Source organism: Felis catus, chromosome C1 (genome assembly GCF_018350175.1).
Source record: "Felis catus isolate Fca126 chromosome C1, F.catus_Fca126_mat1.0, whole genome shotgun sequence".
Classification (NCBI taxonomy): Eukaryota; Metazoa; Chordata; class Mammalia; order Carnivora; family Felidae; genus Felis; species Felis catus.
This window is the reverse complement of record NC_058375.1, coordinates 207,862,403-207,880,525: the sequence shown is the minus strand read 5'-3', so window position 1 is coordinate 207,880,525 and position 18,123 is coordinate 207,862,403. Positions and strand designations below refer to the sequence as shown.

At 44.5% G+C, this 18,123-nt stretch overlaps 1 protein-coding gene across 15 annotated transcripts in view; it reads left to right on the top strand.

Moving 5' to 3' along the window:
- The window catches only part of DOCK10 (dedicator of cytokinesis 10), a 271,379-nt gene extending 253,947 nt beyond the window's left edge, over positions 1-17,432 (top strand). For 10 of the 15 annotated variants that reach the window (XM_045034551.1, XM_023259739.2, XM_045034550.1 and 7 more), the window contains 7 exons: positions 4,731-4,877; positions 7,151-7,361; positions 8,786-8,976; positions 11,324-11,424; positions 11,577-11,715; positions 13,486-13,561; positions 16,685-17,432. In XM_045034551.1, coding sequence (XP_044890486.1) covers positions 4,731-4,877; positions 7,151-7,361; positions 8,786-8,976; positions 11,324-11,424; positions 11,577-11,715; positions 13,486-13,561; positions 16,685-16,746 — 927 coding nt within the window. In that variant the 3' untranslated portion in view covers positions 16,747-17,432. Of the gene's footprint in view, positions 1-225; positions 4,878-7,150; positions 7,362-8,785; positions 8,977-11,323; positions 11,425-11,576; positions 11,716-13,485; positions 13,562-16,684 lie in introns of those variants that run through there. The other 5 variants (XM_023259740.2, XM_019838748.3, XM_011285652.4 and 2 more) reach the window with 2 other exon arrangements.
- Positions 17,433-18,123: the final 691 nt, after the last annotated feature.

Genomic DNA, 18,123 nt, shown 5'->3' with positions numbered 1-18,123 from the left:
ATCCACACATTGTCTGACCGGTACATACCTTTTTGTAATTCTTTAAGCCCTCCCCATATCCCTACCAGTATTTTCTACCTTCGTCTATAAAATTGGGGCCATGGGTCCTTAACTCACCTACTAAAAGAATACTTGAAAACCCTTGTACTAAATAGACTGAGGGGGGCAGTGGGGAAGGTCTGGAAAGAGCTACTTTCAAATGACCTAACTTTGTTCTTTTTGCAGATTTCTCAATAACGTGTGCTGACTGTGCACTTGGTTTTTTTCTCTTTTAACGCTGCCAGTATTCTCAAGTGTCTTTCATTAAAAGTTCCAACCTAAGCTTAAACGTGTTTTGGAAAATCTTCAGACCTGGGTACATGCCTAAGCGTGGTACTTTCTAAGCCCAAACCCCAGCCCCCTTTGAACAAAACCTAATGGAGGTCATCTTGATACACGGCAATGTAGAGCCTCGTTCATCACTGTTCAGATGAAATTCAAAAAGCTCTCCCAGGACCCCAAGTGGAGAGTGTGAACATGTCTTGAACAGGAGTGGACAGTGCACATCACTTCACACTTGATGATGAAGAAATACTAACTCAATTTGAACATTTCCCTGAACGTGCGCAGAATGAAAGTTCTAAAGATCTAAGATAAAGTCTTAACTACTTGATTAGCATAATCCCCGTAGTCAGAAATAATTTCTTTTTCATGATGGCACTTTATGTCCCTGTAAAATTCATCTTTTAATATCCAAATTGGCATGTCTTGCAATCATGTTACGAAGATTATGGAATATAATATGCTATAGGCTCTTTGCCTCCCCAAGGCCTTCCGGTAAATATTTTAGCGTCCCGTGTGGGTAGTGCTTTCATCACATGGTATTGGCTGGTGTAGTTATATGTCTGCAAGGAGGCAGATAATAGAAAACAAGTTGGAAACTCCTTTTTTTCATGGCGGGGGCCTTAAGAACGCAAGTCGTGCATAACACGGATTTTCAAATGCAACACCTGACGTCATTGACTGTGGAAATTTTACACAGAGTGGCCTATATAAAGCACCCTCCAGAGTGTCCCTGATGTATGCATTTCCAGACTGATGAAACAGCAGTAGTGATCAAACACCACCTGTAATCAATGAAATACTTAGGCCCTGACATTTAGCGTGAAAGCAAGCAAGCGAATACCCATTGCATAACTTAGAATATCAGCTAGATGCTCTTGGAATATATAAATGAAAGGCTTGGGGACTGTTTATTCCAGTGGCCAAAAGATACAGATTTCATGGTTCCCCATCTTGCCTGCATGGATGTAGATGTGTCTCAGAAGCTTGACAGAAAAGAGATTAAGAGGAGGAGAGAAGGCGGATGTGTAGTTTGAAAAACCACTTTCTGGTCATGTGCTACACCCTTCTGGCTCCCCATGTATATGAAAGTCATTGATATAGAATATATTTTTAATACATATAATTTGTGTTTAAAATATATAGAGATCTATCTTTAACACATATGTATTTAAAATATATATTGAGAGAGAGGTTTGTATTTCTGTGAAAATGTTTGCATTCTTGTAGCTTAGCTTAGCATTTAGCCTTTTAATACTTTCGGACCCACATTTATACACGAGGTTCCTCTTTGAATGCATTCCTTTGCTCGTGAACTTCAAAATACTTAAGTAGAATAGCAGGGGCGCTTATATTTGACGTTCCCCGTAATGATGCAGGGGCTTTGTGGATTCTGAAGAATCTTCAGAAACATGTAATAAGGAGTCAATTTTAGTTACCAGTTCCACTGAAGTATATTTTTATCATCATCTATTGCCTGCACGTTTCGTAACTCATGGTTGTTAACTGCGCTGATTCAGAGTCCTTGTTTAACTGGAATATGTGCTGTTTCCTCACAACGACTGCTCAGAATATGTATCGCATTGTGCCGTGACATTTAGAAAGTCAAACTAGCAAGGGAAATGCAGAGATCACATTTCCCGTCGCCACGAAAGGCAGTTTCCTCGTAACCTTGGGGCGGAAGCAAAAGACAAACGACCCCTGGGTTGTCATCACCTGTGTCCCTACTGATGAATCATTTATTTCAGAGAGCTAGAAATTGAAAACTCCCCTAAGACAGTGTCCTGTGGCTCAGTGGGCTATGCTTTGATAGTTTCTCTGGGTAAAAGGTAAGCACACGTTCCCCCTATTTTCAGAACTGCCATTGAGCTGGTTCCAGAAGCTCTTGCGTGATCCCCAGAAGACGGCAGGTGAAATTTTTAATTCTTGCACTCCAGCTTCTTTCTACTTCTTACAGAAAATAGTCCCAACGGGTGTCTGTTTTCAGGCCAAATGAGTAAATAATCACAATTTCTTTCTGATCAGTCACTTACCAAGATATTGAAATCAGCGTCGATAGACCTTTCATATAATAAGGAAAACTGGAGTTGCCGTGCAGAGCAGCTGAAGATATGTATTTTTAAGCACTCCACACTCAGTTAAGCTGTTTTCCCTGCATGCCAGTCAGAGCTCAGATTGCTCTGCTGACACGGGATGTTTTTCTTTGTTATTGCTGTCCTCCTCATCAGCACTAACACACACCAAGGGCCTATTGTGTACCAGGCACTGTTCTTGGGGCCTCCCACTAGACTTCTGAGTCTGTACTGTTTCCATCATGCAGATCAAGGAGCAGGGATGAAAGGAAGTCACAGGTCATGACTGAGACCAGAGCCAACGGTCAGAGTAATGACAATAAAACCCTGCTTCCCACCTCTCCTTTGCTGCTAACCCTGGACTCAGAAATTTGTCAGTGGAGAAAAATTCACAGTGAAAATGTCTCTTTGTGCTAGTTTTCACAGCGTGGTGAGAAAATCTTTTCCTGAAACTTGGAGACATTTTTCTTATTGAAAAGGAAGTTGCACATGTGGCTGTAGCGATTGCCCTGTGGGGGTTCTGGTTGATGGCCTCAGAAGTCCTGTTTCTCTGATGTGTCAGTCTGTCGATTTTAGCCACTAACTTCTGACCTTGAACCAGACAAGTCTTCACAAAGACAGAGACAGAAAAATCATGGCAGGCTGGAAGCCATGTGGGAACCGGGCCAGACCTCACTACCCCTACCAACCCTTGAGGAATGACGGTGAAGCACGTTTTGTGCTTTCAATACTCTAAGTCACTTTTTTTTAGCAGTTTGGGGTCAGGGGACTCCTATATTCAGCTGCGTGTGGTCTTGACCATTCTTTAAAAAAAAATCGTTCAATAAAAACATCTTTCTTAGAATCCATGGAATCTTTTCCAGTTATACCCGGTGCAAATACACATCTTTAAGATGTATGCCCTCTAAGAACTATTTCATTCATCTGCTTCTTCATTCAACGAAGGTAGAGTGAAATTCCCCTAAAGACCAGGCTCTGTGTTAAACACTGAACATGTACTGTTGGACAAGACACTTCTCTGCCTTTGAAAAGCCCAAAGTCAGTTCTGGAAACGCACAAGGAAACAGGCGATTACCTGCTTGACAAGAACTCTGCTGATGAACGAGTTCATCGTCTTCAGTTACAGCCCATTTACAAAACGAAGTATCCTGTTCACATGGTCAGACTTAACCTGGCAAAAGTGCTTTGCAAGCTTAAAGCACCATATGGTTGTGCATTTTAATCCTTACTCTTAGATCAATCACCTCACGTTAGCCAAAAGTACAACATTAGAATGCTTGCTGCGTGTGTTTTTTACATACAATGAATATTTCTTTTTTCAGTCAGAAATGATAAAAGCAGAAAAAGTACAGCTAAGATTCTTTCTGACCTCCAGATCTTCACCTGGCCCTCAAAAGCCATTTTCATGAGGTAAACTCTGCAGTCAGAAGAAACCGTGAGAGCCTAGGTTCTTAACTCCCAATTTAATCCAGTATTCTGAGGCCACATGCATTCCACAGGAAAGATGATGCTGTGTCTCTTCAAAGAGAAGGAGATGTGAAGATTGCCTCACTTGGTTATCCTCAGATGATAGAATCTTACCTTCCCCCCCCCATTTCAAACCAGACAAATAAAATTAACAGAGGCTGAAACCTACTTGCTCCTATGGCATAAACATGATGGCATGGTTACTGTTTTCGATCCCCTATTTTAGCTTTGCAGGATTGTAAAAGACCTATTCGCAAAGTAAATGGAATAATGAAATTGCATATGCTTGCATCGGGCGTCTGAAGACATATCACAGTTCTTTTTAAAATAGCAGCACTTGGGAACATACCTACCATATGTCATTCCTGTTAGGACAACGATCCAGAGAATTATGGCTTTGCATCTGACGTGATGTGGGGTTCATATCGTCTCGTACCTCTAGGTACGTTTACATGACATACAGAGTTTCCTCTGCTCGTGCCAAAGACGTGAAGAAGGCCTTATGAAAAAGGCCAAAAATTACTCCAGACTCTGTGTCCTACCCCAGGCTGCCACATGAGGGCATTCTTCTCCCAAAATACATGCAAGCAGGTGTAACCACGGATTTCTGCAAACAGAGAAAACAGGTGTAAGGTTATCTCAGGAGGGTCTTTGGCCTGGTGGGGAGTGTTTCATTATTGACTGATTCTAACATGATATTTTTTTTTCTTTACGTTACTTTTGCTTTCAATTTCATAGGGTGCTGATCCATAGCTTGGATAACAACCGAAGACTGGCTATATTATTTAAGTAATTAGCTTTTGTTTGTGTTTGTGATTTGCAATTGGAGTGCCCTAATAAAACTGGTGGTTCGTTGTGCGTTTCCCATAGGGCTTTTTTGAAGAGGAGGAAGGTAAGGAGTATATTTATAAAGAGCCTAAGCTGACGGGCCTCTCGGAGATTTCTCAAAGACTGCTCAAGCTCTATGCGGATAAATTTGGTGCAGACAATGTGAAGATAATCCAGGATTCCAACAAGGTAAAGGAAAATCGGTATCCATGCACATGTGAATAACTGACTCCTTTTTTTTTAGTTTTTTAAGCTGTATCTGTTAAGGTTTTCATTTTCTGCCTGACTGCAAAAGTAACCTGCCTCAACCACACAGGAGGTTCTGCCTGTTTGTTTATTGGATGGTTGGCGATTTTTTTTTTTTTGGTCAAAAATGTTATGTGTGTTTATTTGAGTAACTTTTAGGTAACCTTAGAAACAAGTTACTAAATTCTCTATTTCTGCCATAGATTACTTGCATTTGAATAGCAGCCTAAGGGTTAAAGTGATTGGGCCCACTGTTCCTTCCAGAGCTCACGGTGCACACGGGGTTAAGAAGAGGCGGCTACATGCAAACGGTTAATTAAATAGAGCCCAGGGAGTTCCTCGGGAGACAGGTCTAAGTCACAGGGAGAAAGTTCAGGGCTCCCTGAGCAGCTCATTCTTGGCTGGGCAATGCTTCACGGAGGAAGGATGTCTGATCTGGGGATCGCAGAGTGAGAAGCCGTTTGCCGGAAGCAGAGGGCATTCTGAGAGGCCCGGTACAGGCGATGCCAGGGAGGAATGAGAAGGGGACACAATGGCAGGTGTCTGCAACACAGGTTGGACAGAAAAGTATAGCAGAGGAATGCATCTCAAAACGCAGGTTGGTGCCCAAGTGGGGAGGCCGCTGTTGGGCCACCAAAGAAAAGGTCTCTTTTCTCCCCTCCTCTTTTACTCAGCTGGTATTTGGAGGGATCGGGGCATGAGATTCCTGGGTCTGGGCAGAAATTGTCACGATGTGCCTGTCCCTCTCTCCCTTAGCTTGAAAGGTAAGATCCCCTTCCCCTTAAAGATGGAAAGAACTCGAATCACCCTCATGGTGGCACTCCTAAATAGGAAGCATAGGGTTCCTAGTGAGATGAGAAAAATGCCCAATTTAGTGGCAGACGTCTGCAGTCTTCACTCCATCATGGCACCTTCTATCAGCTGGTGATCCATCTTGGAGAAACTAGATAACCACTCTGAATTTTTTTTTTTAATCTGTAAAGTAGATACAGTTATACTCATCTTACAGTATAATTTTAGGAACATCATAAATAAGTTCATGAGCTTCCTCAAATTTCTGGAATCAGATAGGCAGTGAGTACGTAAACAGATGGAGAAAGCTGGAAGAAGTTTAAAAATTCTTCCAGAAATCTTTAGAAAAGAGGCTGAGAATCATCTCTTCCAACCTTGAAAATTCCCTGGCTCTTCTTGGGACCCCCTAGCCTGTCTTCCTTGCTATTTCTGAAGCTTATTCACCAAAGCAGAATTAGTAAAGAAATTATATAGGATGATTTATTGCAGATAAGAGAAGGTATTAGAGAAACTGAAAATAAATATATTTGCAATGGTGAGACAGGCTAACCAGTTAATCCACTCAGCCAACAAAGCCCGAGCCCAGGTCTAGGTACATGGCTGAATCATCGAAGGACAAGGAGATATATTTCTACTCTTAAGAAGCTTGTGTTCTCCGGACGCCTGGGTGGCTCAGTCGGTTGAGCGTCCGACTTAGTCTAAGGTCATAATCTCATGGTTCGTGAGTTCGAGCCCCACTTCGGGCTCGCTGTTGTCAGCACAGAGCCGGCTTCAGGTCCTCTGTCCCCCTATCTCTGCCCCTCTTCTGCTGCTCTCTCTCTCTCTCTCAAAAATACATAAAAAGAAAAAGGAAAAAAAAAGCTTGTGTTCTAGACAAAAGTGAAGACATTCACTACAGAAGAGAAAGAAAAGAGGGGCACCTGGGTGGCTCAGATGGTTAAGCGGCCGACTTCGGCTCAGGTCATGATCTCGTGGTCTGTGAGTTCGAGCCCCGCGTCGGGCTCTGTGCTGACAGCTCAGAGCCTGTGGAGCCTGCCTGGGATTCTGTGTCTCCCTCTCTCTCTGCCTCTCTCTTTCTCTCTCTCTCTCTCCTCTCTCTCAAATAACCTCTTAAAAAGAAAAGAAAGGATTATAAGTGAAACGCCTTAGCCAGGTGCGTATGTTTGGAAGAACGTCACTACCGGAAAGTTTGGCTCCAGTCCTACCTCTGCCACCATCTGGCTGCTTGACCGCAGTCCGGCCAGTTACTCTTTCTGTGCTTCCAGGGCCACCCAGCCTCTGAAAGGATCCGACTGCCTGTTCTTCCCCACGGGGACAGGGACAGGCCGGCAGGATGCCAGAGGGGGGGGACGCAGAGCGCCCTGCTCGCTTCCCGGAGCACCTGCGGCTCACCACTCTCTTCCCCCGTTAACGGGTCCACCCAGGTAAACCCCAAGGATCTGGACCCCAAATATGCCTACATCCAGGTGACCTATGTCACACCATTCTTTGAGGAAAAGGAAATCGAGGACCGGAAGACGGATTTCGAGATGCACCACAACATCGACCGCTTCGTCTTCGAGACGCCCTTTACGCTGTCGGGCAAGAAGCATGGCGGGGTAGAGGAGCAGTGCAAGCGGCGCACCGTGCTGACCAGTAAGTGCCGCCCGCGGCCGGGCAGAGCGCTGGCTGCAACGCGGGGCCCCTGGTGGGGGGCGGGGGTGGTCGCCGTCTCGCGGACAGCCACCCGACATGTACGAAATTAGGAATGCTGGCCGGGGAGAGCTGGCGTCCCCCCCTTGGGGAGTCAACCAGAAGAGAAACCGCCCCTACGGTTACCCCATCCGCCCCTTCCCTGTAGACGTCAGCGCCGCAAAGGTCATGGTGCCGGTGTCCCGGGAACAGCTCTGAACTTAACCACGCGTCCCTCCCTGAGCCCACCCCCGGTGACTGGAGGGTTAGCAGCTCTCAGAATTGTGTGCTGGGGGCAAGATTCTAAACCATTCTGGAGCTGGGGCTCCTCACGTGTCAACTGAACGCAGGGGATGACCTCCCACATCCCTTCCAGTGCTGTCTAGAGCTCCTCTAGGAGCCGGGGAGCCTCTCGCTTACTGAGCAGACGTGCTGTGAGCGCCTGCTAGGTGCCGGGCGCCGTTCTGGGAGCTGAAACAAAGACAACAGGACTCTTGCCCTCAGGGTTCACAGTCTGGTAGGAGAGAGCCAAGTAAGCAGGACGTTCAGGTGAGCAGAGTAGGAGAGAGAAAATGGGAATATGCGGGAGGGGCCCCTCAGGCCGACGGAGGAGAAAGACGCACGAGGGTATTCTAGAAGAATCTTGATGAGCAGTCCTGGATAGCGCAATGGATACAAGAATACCAGTGACATCCAGATGACAGGACACTTTCATCTTCTGGGAAACTTTTTCAGAACTTTTATCGTAAACGATCAGAACAAAGAGATCATAACATGCTATTTGGTGGAGACGGAAGCATTCGTTAGTGTGGTTTAGTGTCGTTTTTATTTGAATGATAAGTTGTGAGGGAAACTGTAATCTTTTCAGTGGTTGGAGACTGTAAAGGCCTTAATCCAGCCCATAGAACGAGGACAGGTTGGCCAGCCAGGTGCACGAGAGCAAGCCAGGCAACATTAGTTGGGCCAAAACCTAAGAGACATTAGACACCATGGTACACAGGAGAAAAAATAACTCGCATACACAGAAAAAGTGCAGGGTGGAATGTGCTGTGTATAAAAAAGAGATACAAGGGGCGCCCGGGTGGCTCAGTTGGGTAAGTGACCGACTTCGGCTCAGGTCATGATCTCGCGGTCCGTGAGTTCGAGCCCCGCGTGGGGCTCTGTGCTGACAGCTAGGAGCCTGGAGCCTGCTTCCGATTCTGTGCCTCCCTCTCTCTCTGCCCCTCCCCCGCTTGCACTCTGTGTGTGTGTGCGTGCGCGTGTGTGCGTCTCAAAAATAAATAAACATTTTCCAAAAGAGAGATACAAGATCATCCGGACCTTCAGGGGTGCCCTGGATGCCTCCCTAACCCTCAGGCCTCACATTCTCTCGCGTTGCTTTCGTGCAGCCAGTCACTTGTTCCCCTACGTGAAGAAGCGAATACAAGTCATAAGCCAGTCGAGCACAGAACTGAATCCTATCGAAGTGGCCATTGACGAGATGTCCAAGAAAGTTTCTGAGCTGAATCAGCTTTGCACAATGGACGAGGTGGACATGATCCGACTGCAGCTCAAAGTCCAAGGAAGTGTCAGCGTGAAGGTAGGCATTGTCCAGAGCAGGGACGCACACGGCCCGTGGCACCTGGTACCAAGTGCCCTGGAAATTTCTGACGGAGGATGTGAGAGCCATTTTTCTGTTCTGATACCATGCGCAACTTTTTCTGAGTCTTGAAAACTTTGTTTTGGGGCGCCTGGGTGGCTCAGTCGGTTGGGCGTCCGACTTCAGCTCAGGTCACGATCTCGCGGTCCGTGAGTTCAAGCCCCACGTCGGGCTCTGGGCTGATGGCTCAGAGCCTGGAGCCTGCTTCCGATTCTGTGTCTCCCTCTCTCTCTGCCCCTCCCCCGTTCATGCTCTGTCTCTCTCTCTGTTCCAAAAATAAATAAACATTAAAAAAAAATTAAAAAAAAAAAAAAAAGAAAACTTTGTTTTGTTGCCAGTGAGAACACCAGGAGACGAACCTTTTTTTCTTTAAGTTTAGCTGAAATAAAATCCTCCTTTCCCATCTTCTCCGCATAAACTCTATTCTATATTCGAAAATCTAATGAGTGAACAAATGAATGAATGACAAATACGGCTGTCTCGTCAATATCTGTCCGTAAGAGCCTCACGAACGTGTTCAGAAACAAATCCTTTGAAAATGTTTATTGGTTCACAAGATGTGTGTCGGTATTTATCTGAGTGTCAGGGGCCTGGTAAGGCAGCAGATGGCCTGCTCACTGTGGGTGATTAAAGAAAAGAGAACAAACAGACTGTTTGCAGAGGTATAAGCAGTATTTAGGACAAACAACACGGTGGGCACAGGAGCTGACAAGACCGAGGGGCTGTTACCCACCCCTAGATCCGGAGCTGGAGAGGAGACAAGAGTGAGTCAAACGGAGCGAGAGCTGGGAGAGCCAGCTGCTGAGGCTACCTCTGCCAGATAGAGGACCACACAGAGGAAACCCTGTGGCCAACAAACCCAGCCCGGCTGGGACCAGGGAGATTCGGGTGAGGCACTCACCTCGGGCACAAAATGTAAGTGGGCGTCAAAAACCTCAGTACCCAGGATAGAATAATATTTGTGCGATGCCAACAATTTATAATGAGCAAAGAGTTAAAAGTTTTAAACAAAGGCAGGCCCGTAACAATGCCGTGTGAAACTACATAGAAGCCCGAGGCAAAAAGGAAAAATCAGGGGCGCCTGGGTGGCGCAGTCGGTTAAGCGTCCAACTTCAGCCAGGTCACGATCTCGTGGTCGGTGAGTTCGAGCCCCGAGTCAGGCTCTGGGCTGATGGCTCAGAGCCTGGAGCCTGTTTCCGATTCTGTGTCTCCCTCTCTCTCTGACCCTCCCCCGTTCATGCTCTGTCTCTCTCTGTCCCAAAAAAAAATAAACGTTGAAAAAAAATTTAAAAAAAAAAAAAGAAAAATCAGTGAGGCCGACCCTGATGTTGACCTGCTCTCCTCTTCCCCGCCCACCTTTTCTCCGTGTCCCCATGGCTGACTCAAAATAGTAATAATTTTTTTTTTTAAGCCGGAAGGCAAAAGAACCATTGCTGTCCTCCAAACGGAACAGCTTCTCTCAGCATAGAGCTGTGTCAAGGAAGGTGGACGTTGGACCGGGGGGCACGAAAGGGAGCATCCAGAATGTTTACTCATTGTGCCGTGCCGGCAATACCTGGCAGGCACGGGCATCTGAAGGCAGCTCGAATACAGTGTTAGCTTCCTTCTGCTGTGACCTTATTCCTTCCAAGCCCCACAGTCACAGGAAGAGACCACAAGCACTAAAGGGTACGGACTCCTTCGTGAATGGAAGCCTACGCATGTGTGCGAGCAGGAGTGGGTCCTGGCATCGTGCATTCATTCGGCAAATCTGATAAATGCCTCCTCCGGCCGGAATGTAGGCCAGACTGTTAAGCGGAATCCGGTAAAACAGTGACTCCCAGGGTGGTGCATACGCGACCACCACCACCGAATGGCTGCCATTAATAGTGAAGTGTTGACTTGAGTGTGAATAGAAAAAAATAAAATAAAATAAGTAGTACATCACCCATTTGATTTCACAGATATTAAAATTCAACGTGAGTAAATCAAAACGAGTCTAGGTTTCAAAGATAGTAAGAAAATAACGGTGCAAGCCGAGTGCAGAGGTGACAAAAAATGTGAAACGAGGGACAAGTGACCGTTTGAGAGAAGGTACCGTGAGGTATAGCACCCAGCTGGATCCTTCAGTAACTTACTTCTGAGTGGGGGGACAGCAGAGAAGACAGGTAACAAATCGGTGGACCCCGCAGCAGCATGAGAGGATGTGGGCGCTGCAAGATGGAAGCTACTCCTTCTAGCTGAGGAGAAGGCTCCAGCCAAGGGGGAGACGGGTTTCTCCTCAGACGTTTCTCTTCTCCCCCCACAGGTTAACGCTGGGCCGATGGCCTACGCACGAGCTTTCCTTGAAGAAACCAATGCGAAGAGATACCCTGACAACCAAGTAAAACTTCTGAAGGAAATATTCAGGTAAGCTTTTCTTTGTCGGAATGTTCTGGAACTCCTTCAGGCAGGAGCCACCCGCCCGACCCTCTCCAAGGCAGCAGAGTCTCACCGAGGCCCGACTTTGCGTTGCCGCTTTCTGGGGCTGGCTGTTAATTTGCTGACTGCTGTCCCCAAAGGCAATTTGCAGACGCATGTGGACAGGCCCTTGATGTGAATGAGCGCCTCATCAAGGAGGATCAGCTGGAGTACCAGGAAGAGCTGAGGTCCCATTATAAGGACATGCTCAGTGAACTCTCCACAATCATGAATGAGCAGGTAAGACCTTCCTGGAGGCGGCCCACGCTGCCAGTTCATAGGAAGTGCCCATTTTAGCCCCGGTGCCAAGAGGCCTGTAAATGCCTCCTCTCTTTCGTGACCACCGTGGCGCTGAGTTGCTCCCTCCTCCACGTACAAAACACTCCATGCCTCTCCAAACAGAGATCAGGTTGGGGAAAAATCTATTTAAAAAACAAAAAAGAAGATGAGAACCCAGGTGATTTCCGAAGTTCTCAGATATGTTTAGCCAAATCATATGAGCTATTGGTTTTCTAGAACAGATGGAACCTGTTAGACAGTAAGGAACAGCGGGCGACGTTCCACTAGGTTTGCTGCCACTCCCGTCCCAGATGTAGGACGTCCCAACTCCCAGGCTGTGACACGGAGTCCCACAGTTCCGCCACCAGGGGTCTCTGCACCATACTCCAGAGGAACGCCAGGACTAAGGGCCTGGCTCATCAAGATGGAGACTGCCTCTACACAGGCTGGGCCTCCTGAAGATGTGCAGAACTGGGTAAAACTCGATCCTCTACCCCACCAGCAAGTTGTCCATGATTTCTGGCATGTATCCAGCATGTTCTATAAAGCTGTGCACAAAATCTGGATATTCATTAATCACGGTACTTGGGAGGGACACATAATCAAGTGGTCCAAAGCCAAGTGCTATTCTTTGGCTTCCCAGCATCCATCAACTCTCACACTGGACCTGGACATCTATCTTATTACCCGTGGCCCCCTCCAAAAGTTAGATGTGCTCTTTATGGAATAATTGAGGGAGGGGGACAATTTGAATAATCTCCTGATAGTGCCTCATGCATAGTAGCCACTCACTAAAAATGTGTTTCCTTTCGTCTCTTTAAATGGCCGAGCACTGGGGCACCTGGGTGGCTCAGTCGGTTAAGCGGCCGACTTCGGCTCAGGTCATGATCTCACGGTCGAGCCCCGTGGGTTCTAGCCCCGCGTCGGGCTCTGTGCTGACAGCTCAGAGCCTGGAGCCTGTTTCAGATTCTTTGTCTCCCTCTCTCTGACCCTCCCCCGTTCATGCTCTGTCTCTCTCTGTCTCAAAAATAAATGTTAAAAAAAAAAAAATTTTTTTTAAATAAATGGCCGAGCACTATCCACACTATTCACAAAGCCTGAAATGTATCACATGAATGTTTTCTTCTGAGTGCATTTCCCACATGTTTCTTTTTTCTTCTTTTCCATTTCCTTTTACTCACATTTTAATTTTTTTTTAATGTTTATTTATTTTTGAGACAGAGAGAGAAAGAACGTGAGCAGGGGAGGGGCAGGGAGAGAGGGAGACACAGAATCCGAAGCAGGCCCCGGGCTCTGAGCTGTCAGCACAGACCCCGACACGGGGCTCGAACTCACGGACCTTGAGATCATGACCCGAGCCAAAGTTGGATGCTTAACCGACTGAGCCTCCCAGGCACCCCTCCTTTTACCCACATTTTAAACTCTCCAGAGTAGCCAAAAACATTGGTTAATGGACTTATGTTGGAGATCATTTATCTTCCTGGCTAGGATTCCTCAATGAGGGATTATTATTAGTGGTTTCAGATGATTAAGAGATGATGGGAATTAAAAACTCAAGAGGGATGCCTCGGTTGCAAGGGGTGATCACATCTGAGAGTGAAACAAAAATAACAAGCCAATGGATCTTAAAGTTGGGAAAGGTGGTGAAGAAATGCTTGTTTCCAACTATAAATTGCATCTGACCTTGAAACTTCTGGCAAAAAAATGCTTTTCTCTTTTTTTTCCTGACAGCTTTGTCACGGTCCGTGTCTGTACAGCTTCTGTTCCTCTGTGTCTAGTATTTCCCTCAGTACTATAAGCAAAAGTGGTATGTTTTTCTTTCCTTATGTCTACACTGTCCTTTGTGGCCTTCTAGTCTGCCTACCCCTTCCTACTTGTTCATATTCCCCAGATATCTCCATAGTGGCTAGTGTTCTCTGAGTGTTTCATTAGAAGAACTTTATTTCCATTTCAAGATAGGTTGATGTGGGGTGGGGGGAAGCTTGCCAATCAAAGTTAACAACTTAGCTTTTTTTGTAAGTTGATTTTATTTATTTTGAGAGAGAGAGACAGAGAGCGCACGCCTGCAGGGGAGGGGCAGAGAGAGAAGGAACAAGAGAGAGAATCCCAAGCCATGGAGCCCAGTTCAGGGCTCCAACTCAAGAACCGTGAGATCATGACCTAAGCCCGTGACTTGAGTCAAAATCAAGAGTAGGACGCTTAACCGACTGAGCCACCCAGGCACCCCAACAACTTAGCTTTTAAAAAGAAAATTCATACTCCCCCAATTTATAAAGTGTATTTGATTGAGCTCATTCGTATCCTAAACAGAGGTTCCGTATACCTCAAATTGGAACAAAAACAAAATAAAACAAACAAAAGAGACAAAGACAAGAACCAGGTGATTAAGAGGAGAGAAAAATAATTTTTTTTTCCCCAGGAAACCTTTGCTAAAAGAAGCAAAGTCAAAACAAAGGTTCTGTGCTTCCTGGAAATTGACACAAAGAAAAGAAATGGATGGATGGCACAGATCATATTATTCAGTAAAATAGATATCTTCAAAAAAAGTTTTCCTTAAAACTGCTTTACTCTACTACATTTCCACCTTAGATTGAAATGAGGACAAAGTATTAACTCCTAGCTCTGTGAAAGAGATTCTAGAGGAAGAACTGGTTAATCGATAATTATCAGTCATAAGTGTAAATTGTCCATAGCAAAACATAAGTTATCTAGAGCAAAAGAAGCTATTGTCATGGCAAGTACTGACAAGTGTTACTTGTTGGTTGTAATGAACAATTTCCTGAAATCAGAAATAGATAGCCAGTGATAAAGATCTACAAAGTCCATAGTATTTTAAAAAATGGGTATTTACCTCAGTTCAGATTTACAGCAACAACAAAAATTATTTGCTTCTTTTCTCAATTTTTCTTAATGAAAAGGCACCTGGCCATAATGATGGGGTTCAAAGTGTACTGGAGGGAAGAGTAGTCAAATTTTAGTATAATCCTGTAATGCATGAGCAAACCATAATCTGTAATGCATGAATACATTCACATACTTTTATACTCATGACATGTTCTGGGAAAAGTTACATATATAATTACAGGGAAGAGAGAAATTCTACCATTGAATTTTTAAAAATAGAAATAGTGGGCATTCACTTTTGAATGTCCCCTCTCTTAAAGCTTTCCTACCATTCTTCCTTTCTGATCTTATACTCTAATAAACTTTAGCCTGCTGCGAAAGAAAAGGAAAAGGAAGGAAGGAAGGAAGGAAGGAAGGAAGGAAGGAAGGAAGGGTTATAATAGATACAGAACTTTGGAAAAACAAAAATAGAATTAATTAGGGCACCTGGGTGGCTCAATCGGTTGAATGTCCGACTCTAGCTCAGGTCATGATTTCACAGTTCGTGGGTTCGAGCCCCTCATCAGGCTCTGTGCTGACAGCTCAGAGCCTGGAGCCTGCTTCGGATTCTGTGTCTCCCTCTCTCTCTGGCCTCCCCTGTTCTCTCTCTCTTTCAAAAATAAAAAATAAAACATTGTTAAAAATTAACCAAAAGAAAGAAATAGAATTAATTATGCAACTCATTCCAAGAGCGTCCAGAAAAATCTCGGCTAACAGGGTATCCTAAAGCCACCTAATTAGTGAAAGAAACGTCAGTGTAAGGAATGAGATGGAAGAGGAGAAAAAGGATAGACGAGATAAAGCAGTTGGAGTTGCTAAATGACAGGCAGACAATAACTACCTTTATAGGCAGCCGGGAACGCCACACTATTTTATAAGTAGCCAAAACATCAAAGCGTCCTTTAATGGAGGCGTGAGACATACATGTAAGTAACTGGATGAAACATAAATATAAGATGCTCATTTGGAGTCGGCTCCAGCGGTGAGGACGACAGCATAGTGAAGTCAGCAGCGGGAATGGATCTCAAATATAAAGTACAGAGAGAGGAACAGATCTACTCTGCCACAGTGCCAAGGAGGCAAGATGCAAAGTCATATTGTTCTGGGAGCTTCAGATACTCTATGCACACATTATTTCCCAAATTACTGGCGCAGAACTTGTGGCATTGATCGTAAGAATTTGTTGGCAGTATAGGGTACCCAGATGCTTGGTGCCTCGTGCAGACAGAAGTGTTAATCTGTCTTAGAAGAAGGTTAGAGCTAAACCACAGTAATTTGGGAAGCTAGTGGGAAAATCTTCATAACTAGAAATTTGAAATATTCATTAAGTCTCTTCTTTACAGAGATACATCTTAGAGATGTCCAGGGGGTCTACTCTTGTTATAACATTTACATTTCATTATTTGAACAGATCTGACAGGAGAGTATTATTTGACACGTTAATATTATTTTCAAAGTCAGGTCAAGGTATATTTTTTTTCGTACATTGAATTTCCATTAATGCAAACATTTAAATGACCTTTCAGATGCTTCCCTTTCTTGTAGATGATAATATGAATTACAAACTTTTAAAGTAAAGTAAAATTCTGGAATTATTCAGATACCATCATAAAGCGGTTCACTTATAAATTCATATGTGATAGCTGAAGAGTACCGTGAAGCTATTTTTTTTCAATATATGAAATTTATCGTCAGATTGGTTTCCATACAACACCCAGTGCTCATCCCAAAAGGTGCCTTCCTCTATACCCATCACCCACCCTCCCTTCCCTCCCACCCCCCATCAACCCTCAATTTATTCTCAGTTTTTAAGAGTCTCTTATGCCGTGAAGCTATTTTAAATCTTGCCACAATGCTGACGGCATGGGCTTGGAAAAAAAAAAAATTCTTCAGAACTAGTCTAATAAGTACATTTCCAAAAGCTTGCAGAATCCTTGTGGGGAAGAAAAAGATCCTTGTTCTGGCTTTTAATTTCGCGTTTGGTGATATTAACATGAAACTCTCGATTTTCGCTCTGTTTTGTCCTGTTGTATTTTGTCCTGTCAAGATTATGTGCAGGGACGACCCGTCAAAGCGCGGAGCGGAGCGAACCTGTCCTCGAGTAATTAGCAGGCCGGCTCCCCCTTTACCCACTGTCTCCATCTCAGCCAGTGAGGACGCTTGAAGGGAGGTCTACTGCATCAGACACGCCTCGAAGGGACCCTTCTGAATTTGTAGCTCATCTCGGGGAAGAGAAAGACTTAATTTATTTGAAGTTTTTATAGTGTTAATATTTTTTTTTTTTACCTCGCTAGCTTGAGAATTTCGCCAGCTTTCGGCTTTGCACATTTCTTATGATTTTTTTATTCCTTTGAGCAGCATTGACCAAGCCAAGCTGAATATTTGCCGTGAAATTCCAACGAATGTGTGGCTCAAAAGCAAACCCTAAGTTTGCTGTCAGTTATAATATGTTCAATACCAAGTCCTAGTACACATATTTTAAAGGTCAAAGTGAATGTTTTTGTAACATTTAAGCATATTCCAAATGTAAATAGAAGATTGTAAAATATATGGTTTTTACCAAATTTAAAAGAGCCTTTTTAGTTAATACTTATGACAGTGCTAAAATTATATGAATAACATTTCAGATACCATTATATTAAAATATTTGTGTATGTGTACAAACATGTTGATAAATACTAATCTCTAAAGTTTGTGGAGTTCCTTTATTTGTAATATATGTGCTCTCAAAAGCAATGGGATGTGAAATTATGTATTTTGTTGTTCATAGAAATAAAAAATACAATTCCTTTGCATTTGGTTCCCTCTTGAAGAGTGGGTGAATTGCTCCTAAAAGTGGTTCACTGCTGGACGTCTGCTAACGCAATCTTACACTCACTCCCTACGGTGCCTTTTCAAGAAGGCAGGAAAAGAACTCAACCAGCAGCCAGGCAGTTCTTCCAAAGATCAATTGGATGGGCCAGGGGTTTCCAAAGTTAGATCACTAGAATGATTGGGGAAGATAGAATGAATCAGAATCTTAAGGGTTGTGGTATTTAATAGGACTCTTCACAAATATTCCATCTCTACACTCTATAAACCTGTGGTAGGAGTGCACGTTGCTGCCTCTTTTGAAGTTAGACTTGACCACGTGACTTGCTTTTGCAATGTGAGCAGAAGTGATGTGTGTCGTTTTCAGGCAGATCCTTAAAAGCCAGTGGGTGGTGCTGCCCAGTCCCTTCACCGAAGCAGTCACATGGAGATGAAGCCTCTATCAGCCTGAGTCCCCAAGTGACCACAATGAGCGCACACACACACACACACGCACACACACACTAACCTTGTCGAACTAACATTCCCACTGGTAGAGTCTAAGAAATACATTTGGTTGTATTAAGGTCCCCACGATTCAGGACCTGTTTGTTACTGCAGCATTATGAGCTCATCCTGGCCGATCTGTGTTTTCTTTTTTAAATTTTATTTTTTTTTCAACGTTTTTTATTTATT